Source organism: Camelus dromedarius, chromosome 7 (assembly GCF_036321535.1).
Source record: "Camelus dromedarius isolate mCamDro1 chromosome 7, mCamDro1.pat, whole genome shotgun sequence".
NCBI lineage: Eukaryota > Metazoa > Chordata > Mammalia > Artiodactyla > Camelidae > Camelus > Camelus dromedarius.
In genome coordinates, this window is record NC_087442.1 from 9,714,505 (window position 1) to 9,723,327 (window position 8,823).

General features: G+C 55.5%; 1 protein-coding gene across 1 annotated transcript; it reads left to right on the top strand.

Annotated features, from left to right (window-relative positions):
- Positions 1-374: 374 nt before the first annotated feature.
- On the top strand, positions 375-6,155 carry NOBOX (NOBOX oogenesis homeobox). Its single transcript, XM_064487793.1, has 8 exons — positions 375-414; positions 2,207-2,749; positions 3,151-3,257; positions 3,563-3,672; positions 3,935-4,020; positions 4,242-4,473; positions 4,806-5,110; positions 5,764-6,155. The coding sequence occupies exons 1-8, from the start codon at positions 375-377 to the stop codon at positions 6,063-6,065; spliced, it is 1,725 nt and encodes a 574-aa protein (XP_064343863.1). The 3' UTR covers positions 6,066-6,155.
- Positions 6,156-8,823: the final 2,668 nt, after the last annotated feature.

Consider the following 8,823-nt stretch of genomic DNA (forward strand, 5'->3'; position numbering starts at 1 on the left):
TGGTGGGCCCTGGATTGATCCTAGCTCTGGAGGGCGAGCCTCCGCACCCGCAACGCCAAGGGACGGCTCCTGCCCACGCTCCGCGTGCAGCTTCCACGAGCGCGGGGAGGGGCTGAGCGCACACCTGCCCCCGCTCGGGAGCGGGGGAGGGCGCGGGGGCGGGAAGAGGCGTGGCCTCCCGGCCTCCCCGCCCCCCAGCTGCCCCACGCACCGCCCTCCCGGGTGGGCCTGGCCCAGCAGGCTGCAGGCAGCGGCCGGCCGGCTCCGGGCGCGGGCTCCCGGGTCGCGTGCGCCTCTGCGCACCTGCCCGCCCGCGAGGCTTCATTAGGCGGCGCCTGGGCGGCCCCGCGGCCGCGTGCGCATGAGTCCAGGCCATGGAGCCCAGCACCCCGGAGCCTCGCCAGGAGCCGCGGGGTGAGTGCGCATGGGGGGCCTGGAAGGCTGGGACCCACGGCTCAAGTAGGCCAAGGGGCTGGGTAGGGCTGGGGTGGGGCGGCTGAAGAGGGGCCAGGGAGCCCACTATGCCGCGCCCTCCATCCTTGGGGTTCCGATCTCTCTGCATGCAGAGAAGGACAGCAGTCCCAGGCTTCTGCTCGAGGTCCCCACACCCATCACCTTTCTTACCTGGGTCTATCACTCTGATACGTCACATTTATGGAGCACCTACTGCGTACCAGGTTTGCTAGGTACCGGCTCTCCTAAAATGCTGAAGAACAGTCTGGCCCTCCTTCCCAGTTACCTGCCGGCCTTGCGGCTTCACGCCTGCGGTGGAGGCCTGCTCACCCTCTTCAGCGGCTTCTACGCTGGGAAACAGTCTGACAAAGCACCGTGGCTCATGGCCTACGTCTTTCTTGACACACCGGTAGAAAGTCATTCCTTAAAGACGTTATAGCTCATGCAGTTTTCGTTAAAAAAACAAAACCAACCAAACAAAAAACACTCGCTCTTAGTCATTCGTTAGCATCCATTAAAAAAATATTCCAACTTAGAAATGATAAAGCAGCTCCTTGAGCTGAGAGGGTCCTGGAGGTCATGAGTAAGTCGGGAGGTGACTGGGGGAGGGGTTGTGACCCTGGGAAGAACTCTATCTAGGGACCAAGGGCAACTGCTGTGTGATCTTGGGCAAATCACAAAACTTTTTTTAATTGAAGTATAGTTGATTTACAATGTACAGCAAAGTAATTCAGTTATATATATATATGTGTATATATATATACACATACACATACATACTTTTTCAGATTCTTTTCCATTATTGGTTATTACAAGGTACTGAATATAGTTCCCTGTGCTGTACAGTAGGACTTTGTTGCTTGTTTCAAATTACTCACCTTTCTAATCCGTATGTCTTCATCTGTTAGAATGAGATATTAATACTGCTCCCTGGACCGATCTACGAAAGGTGCTTAGCACAATGCCTGGGACGTAGTAACCTCCTAATGAATCAGTCAGGGCTCAGAGGACACACAAGCTTGGAGGATGAGTGACAGGAAATCTCAATGCCAGCCGGGTCACTCTTCCTTACCTGTGAAAGGAGGGTGGGCCTGGGCTTGAGGCCCCTGAGTGAGGCTCTGCTTGGCAGGGAGGAGGACGGGGGTGTGGACGAGGGTGAGGAGGGTGGGCAGGGATGGAGTGAGTTCTGTGGGAGGTGAGGCTGTATGTTTCTATTAGCCTCTTTGATGTCCTTGCTGGACTCCTGGAGACCACCCAGTCCCGCTGTGTCCTTGCTCTAAGCACTGACACCTGTGTCTGCAGCAGGGACAAGATCCAGTCTGAAAAGAAGCAGTCTCAGTCAGTCTCTCTCTCTTTTCCCAGTCCACCCCCAGCCCCAATCTGTGTCCCCTAGAAACACCTGAATAGACTCTGGTCCCTCAAACTCACATCCCAGGTGTCTGGGGAGAAACTGGGGACTCATAAGGGGTACGTACCCTCCACATTAGGACTGCTCCCGCACCATCTGGGTGTGTGAGCTCAGGCCCCCTCATGGTTGCAGATATTCGCCTGCACTCTTCAAAGTTGCAGGATGATCTCATGTGATCCTCATAGTAGCCAAGTTAGGAAGGTATGCCTGGAATTATTACCCCATTCGACAAGTGGACAAATTAAGGCTTTAGGTCAAACAGGAAACCAGTTGCCCAGCGGGAGGCAGCACGTCCGGGCTCTTCCTTCTCTGGTGCTGAGGTCAGTGGGTGCTGGCTCTCCACAGGCCAAGAAGGGGGAGGCCAGCCCCCAGCAGCCAGGCTGGAGGAGGAGGGGGAGGAACCACTGCAGAGCTCAGCCCCCCACACTCAGGACGTGTCCCTCCTGCACGCTGTCTCCGGGGAGAAGCCACCATCGGACATCCCTGGAGAAGCAGGTGGGGCTGATGCTGGGAGAGAGTGCCAGCCCCTGGGCCCGGGGACTCCCCACAGAGGCAGGACTCTGGCTCCACTAAGACCCCAGCCTCAGGGGCCAGGGTGTCCCCTCCCAGTGAGAGAGGGGAAGGCAGGGAGGAGGCCCTCCTCTCCAGCCCCAGGTAAGCAGAAAAAGCCCAACACTGGGGGTCTGGCCTCCACGTCGTCTCCCAGTGTCACTAACTCAGCACGGGCCACGTACAACCCCGTGCCTTGTGGGTCCGGCCGGGGGTCCTGCCACCTGGCCAACCTCCTCAGCACGTTAGCCCAGAACAACCAAATAGCAGACCCAAAGAAGAAGTCTCCAGAAGTGACCTGCCAAGGCCGGAAAAAGACTCGAACCCTCTACCGCTCAGGTAAGTCCCTGAAGGTGAGAGGGGACCTCTGGGGTCTGGGCAAGGTGGGCTCACCAGACAGTGCAGCCCCAGGAGACTGGAGTGTGGTTAGCTGGCACATCACCTTGGCTAGATGCTCTCTTAACCTGTGTGGGGCCATGACTTCTGACCCTCAGAGGGGAAGGCTGGCTTGCTTCGTCAGAAAGTGACACTGGGCCCACGTTAGAAGGGGCAGAAAAGTAAAACATGACACAGTCCCCTGCCACAAAGCCCAAGAGAGAAGGGGCCCCCGCCCAGTGGGGAACCTGGTTGCAAGGCTCTGGGAAGGCCGTGGGTTGGGGACAGTGGTCCATCCAGAAGGCTCTCTCCTCTGCTGTCTGCTCCCTGGTGTTCGTCTTCATGGGAGTGTTTTCTTCCTCCAGACCAGCTGGAGGAGCTGGAAAGGCTCTTCCAAGAAGACCACTATCCGGACAGCGATAAGCGGCGGGAGATCGCCCAGACAGTGGGGGTCACGCCCCAGCGCATCATGGTAAAGGGGGCTGGCCGGCTGCTGTCAGTGGGGAGGGGAGCCCAGGGCTGGGACTCCGGGGAAGCGGAGCAAGCCCTCAGCCCCTCCCGAGTCGGGGCTGAGGTGGGGCCTGAGACGAGCCTCAGGAAAGTGCCTCGGAGGCCATCTAGATGAACCTTTTCAGGAAGAAACCCAACCTGACAGAGGGGCAGCGAGGCAGGGTGGTGCAGTGACCTCCTACCGTCCTGGAGCTATCGCGGGGCAGCCGGATGGAGCCTCAGGCTCTCCTCCATTTCTCAAGCCCTGCAGGTGTGTCTCCCCTCCAGGTGTGGTTCCAGAACCGCAGGGCAAAGTGGCGGAAAGTGGAGAAGATGAACGAGGAGACCAAGGACACCCCTGCAGGCCCTGCCCCCACCCCTGCCAGCCACCAGTGTGGGTAAGAATTTCTGCTCTTCCTGGCCCCTCCTCGTGGGTAGGAAGTGGGGTCTAATCTGGGATCCTGGGGTCTAGGAGGAGAAAGTGTTGGAAGGCTGGGCCTGGGGAGTTGCTGGATACTATTCAGAGGGGTTTGGGCTGGGTGGGGTTGGGAAGTGGCCAGGGCCTTGTAGGGTGGCCACGCTTGGCCCTTTTCCAGTCCGACGCGCCAGTCTGAATCCAGGGACCACTCGAGCTACAGTCATCATTCTGTCTGCCTCCAGTTCTGCAGCTGAGCTGGCCCCTGCTGTGCGCGCGGACCCGGAGCCTGGAACCTTCCCTCAGGAGCCCCCTCTGGATCCCCTTCCAGGTGAGCTGACCACCTTCCAAGGGTTGTCTGGGGCAGATGGCAGCGCGGAAGGCAGCAGGGACAAAGGGTTCTTTCTTGATGGACACGGGAGCGGCCAGAGCTCTCCACTATTTTGGTCCAGTGGGGGGACCTGGGCATTCTGGACTTCTCCCACCTGGCACTGCCAAGCATACACCCCCATTTTCTTACTCTTACGACCTCTCTTTGACTTCTGTTCCCAGAGCCCCCCACAGTGCTGACATCTGACCAGACGCGGACCCCAGCCCAACAGAGTGAGGGTGCTCAGAGGGTGGCGGTGACCCCACCACTCTTCAGCCCCCCACCTGTCCGAAGGGCCAACCTTCCTTTTCCCCTTGGCCCCGTCCAAACCCCTGAGCTGATGCCTCTGCTGCTGGACACTCCAGGCAGTGACGGCAGCCACAAGGATGGCCCCTGTGGGTTGTGGGGGACAAGGTATGCGACCTGAGGCGGCTGGTTGCTTGAGTTATCTTGGGAGATGTACAGAAGGAGGAAAGATAGATGGAACTTGGGAGGGGAGAGGGTGAGCTGGGAGGAGCAAGGAGGGGTAAACGTAATGAGGGTTAAAAGTGTAAGTGGGTCAGGGGTGGGAAGGATGTAGGCTGTCACAGCAGCAGAGCAGGGAGGGTGAGAAGCTCGGAGCAGGAAGAGGAAGAAGAGGCAGTATGTCTGGGGTGACAGAGATGCGGAGGGGAGGAGAGGGGACGCCTGCCACGTGCTAGAGATGAGGCTACCAGCCGAGCCTCATGAAGTCCTTTCCCCCACAGCATCACACCACCCCCAGCCTGCTCATTCTTGGAGGAGCTGGAACCCCAGGATTACCAGCAAAGCAACCAGCCGGGACCGTTCCCGTTCTCCCAGGCCCTACCGCCCCCGCTTTTCCAGCAGCCCCAGCCCCAGTTTCCGTACCTGCCTCCCTTCCCCTTCCACACGCCCAGCTCACTGGCGCCTCCGCTGCCAGAAGACTCTCTCTTTGCGTGGTCCTATGGCCCCATCGGGGGCCCATGCCAGGGCGGCTTCCAGGGCCCTCCGTCCGGGCAGACGCTGCCGCAGCCACCCGCTGGGAGCATGGGTGAGTTGGGGCGCTTTGAGGTCGAGGAAAGTGAGATGGGAGAGACAGCCTCCCTCAGGAGCTGGAGGGAAGGCCGGGCCAGGCGGGGGCTGAGCGAATCACTGCCCCTCGTCTGCTGTGGTCCTTGTGATGTTCTCAAGCTTCTCAGAGGCGGGAGAGCAGAGGAAGAGTCAGCTAGAGAGCTCTGGAGTGAGGGAAGCAGAGGTGGGAGGCCCACTCAGCAGTCACACGCTCCCCTGAGTGTCCCAGAATCTGAAGTGGGGATAACACTCCCAGGCCTTAGGGGGCTGGCGAGGGTCAGGGAGGGGAGGGGTGCCAGCCTTGGCACAGAGTAGATGGCGTCTGACGGGCCACTGGACCTCTGAAGTCCTGGAAGTGACCATCTTTTGAAGACCCAGTTCCCGTAGAAGGGGGAATAAGATGAGGGTCCCCAGTCTCCTCCGGCCTGTGTGAGAGGGCACTCGGCCCCACCCACGGTCCACTTTGTGTCACTGTCACCCGAACTCGGGAGTGTGGCCTGGTCCTGAGGGGAGCCTCATTCTTGGGTCCTACCCGGGGTTTCTGTGGAGCAGGGAGGGGCTCTGACCGGGGGCGTGCTGGAACGTGGTGGCTTCCCTTCATCCCACTTCATCTTTGTTGTGCTGACTCCCCAGGTGCAGTCCCCTGGAATGACCCCTGCCTGCCAGACCTGCCCTTCCTGGGTCCCTTCTGCCCGCAAGCTCTGGGTGCCCACCTGGCAGGTGATGGCTACTTCCCGGATCTGTTGGCGGCCCCCTATGGCCCGGCTTTGGGCTGCCAGCCTTCCCCCGGCCTCGCCCGGGTGCCTGAAGGGGCCAGGCCGGGGCCCGGGCCCCCACTCAGCAAGGGCCGGGAGGGGCTGCCGGCCGCCTCTGTGGAGCTGCCCTCAGCCCCTGAGGAGGGCCAGGAGGATGACGAGGACAGCCCCAGCCCCTAGCCGTGGGCCCAGGAGGGAGAGGCCACCCTGCCGGAGGGGCTGGGGCACCACCGACGCCAAGGAGACGGCGGCTAAGTGTCAGGAAAGACTGGCCTCTATTGACGGGGCGAAGTTGGACATTTCCCCCCTTTGTGGGCTCATTTTGCTGGACACGGATTTGAGAAAGAAGAGGGCTGGCCCTGACCCTTGCCCACACCTCTAGGCTGTGGTCCTGAAGAAAGAGGAGGGCCCGTGTGACCTCTGGACATTATATCAGTTTGTGTTGTTTCTTTTCCTTGCTACACAGATGAGCCAGCATGTCCACTGTCGGCAGTAAATTAGTCTGTTCTCGGGTTTCTCTCTGTAAATGTGTCTCCCCACTCACCGAGCTAAGCGAAGCGCTCCACGTCCTTCACTGCCTCCCTCGCGGCTGACCAGCTGCGGCTCTGGTCCTGGGCGTCCTGGGCCTCCTTCCTGGGCCCACCTCTCCTGCTGGAGAAGGAGATGCTATCTTGGGCCTTGTCTTCAGTCCTGCCGTGAAACCATGTTCTCGTCCAAAATCCAGAACCAAACCCGAGTACCGGCCCTTCTCTGGAATTGGGGCCCTGCAGGGAGAGGATTATGAGAAGCCCAAGGCTGTTTCAGGTCACGACTCTAGGGTTGTGAACCATGATTTCTTTTCCCAGAGCTCTTTTTTTGGGGGATGGGTTAGGAATGAGAAGTGGGAGCACCAAGAACAGGATGCTTATTTCTATGTAGATAGATAGATAGGTAGGTATCTGTATATATAGAGAGAGACATCTAAAGGTACAAAGCACTCACATTTGATGGCCCTGCCGTGTCCAAACAGCTAGAATTTGAGAACCGCTTATCCAAACCACCGTGCATTTGAGGGGTATATAGGGGGGCGGTGCCAGTCTGGACCTCCAAATGCTATGATTATTGAAAAATACACATTTTTTTCCCCAAAATGTGTATTATAAGCAATTATATTCATCACAGTAGTTCTGGAGTCATGGCCTGTAAGAACTGAAAAGGAAAAATATTTGAAAATGGAGAAGAAACTTCTCAGCTACACAACACACACGTCCGTGTATCTGTGTAGGATTTTAAAGACCAGCACTATTTAGTAGTTTCACTCTAGCATCCTAGCCACTCTCTGACTGCCTCACAAGGATTGTACTAGCCAGGTTTCAGCAGCCTGCATCGAGGAATTAGAATGTACACACTGAAGTATGAAATGTCTTGTGTTATGACGTCACTGGGTCTTTTAAAATACACATTTCACATCTCTCTTTTTCACATTCTGTCTCTTGAAGCCCATGAAATGAGCAGCCTGAAAACAGACACAGAGGAAAAGATTCTCCCATAACGGGGGCCGAGGAGGATTACTGCTCCTTACGTGCCGTTTTTCCTCTCTTGCCATCAGTCACTACAACGTACTCTTGCTTTCAAAGCCCAACGGGGAGACTGGATATTTCCTCTAGACCTTAGCTGGTTCCAGCTTCAGCCACTCAGCCTAGCAGTGCCTTTGTATGGATAGCAAACAGCAGATCTCTACAGCCAAGACCTGAAGCTGCTGGACTTTATATGCAACAATCAGATTAAAAGTGTCAGACAATCTAACAGTATACTGCAAACAAAATGAGTGAATTGAGAATTAAGAATGTACGGTAGACCAGAGAAAAATAGAGAAAACTTCTCAGAAGCGTAGAATCCGAGGCTGACGAGCCCAGTCACCTGGCAAATGCAGGAATGACCTCGATCCCACCCCTGAGGGAGGGTCCCTGGGTCTCGATTCTCCAGTGGGGGCTCTAGAGAAGAGGGCAGCTGACTCCTTCACACAAGCACCTATAGAATTTTTTAAAGCTTTAATTATTACGAAGTTCTTTCTTCTGCTAGGAGGACGTCAATATTGTTTAATTGATCTGAGTTTTACTTTCCATGGGCTACAAAGAATGAACCTAGTATCACCAAACCTGAGGACTGCATGTCGTTCCTCAGAGCCCTAGCCTCCTTGCTCGCTCTCACTTTTACTACCCTAGACGCCTCTTTTCCAATGCACGAGTTTATGTTCCTTTTAAGAGGGGTGCCAGCGCTGAACCTCACTTTGCGGTCTGGTCACCTGCATCGTGCAGTGGAACAGTTACCACCACCAAATACACATTCTCTCTGATTAACGTTGTCTGGGGAGGAATTTTTTTTTTCAGCCAGTTCACATTCTTGGTCCAAGACAAACTTTTTGTCAACTAGGACTCCTAGGTTATTTCAATAGAAGCTGTTTTAAAACCATTCTCTCTCATTTTGCATTTGGAGAATTGATGTTTTGAGTCTAAATATACAAAAATGTACATTGCTTGTTCAGTTTCATTTGGTTAATTTTAGCCCATGATTGAGATCATTGAGATAGTCTGACGTCCTTAGAGTGTTGGTCTTCTAGGTCCTCTTTGCCGTTCTCATATACAGCCAGACTCATTAGTTCTCAGCTGTGCAAAGTTGGGTAAGTTTCTTAGCCCCTCCAAGCATCAACTTCCTCATTTGTAATGAGAATAAGAAAATACCTACTTCATAGGATTATCATGAGGATTAAGTGAGTGAATACATATCAAGAGCACAGAACAGTATCTGGCTCATAGGAAACACGTAATAAAGCATCCTTTGTTATTTAAAAAAATAGTTTGACGTCCTTATATAAATTAGCCTTATTTTTTGCAGTTTTGTTCTCTCTGTAAATTGGTTCAGTATGTTTTATACATTTTATAAACAAGTCATTGATAAT

Coding starts and splice junctions, on each gene's coding strand:
- NOBOX (XM_064487793.1), top strand. CDS start 375: ATGGAGCCCAGCACCCCGGAGCCTCGCCAGGAGCCGCGGG. Junction 3,673..3,934: donor CCTGCCAGCCACCAGTGTGG/GTAAGAATTTCT, acceptor GTCTGCCTCCAG/TTCTGCAGCTGAGCTGGCCC. Junction 4,474..4,805: donor TGTGGGTTGTGGGGGACAAG/GTATGCGACCTG, acceptor TTTCCCCCACAG/CATCACACCACCCCCAGCCT.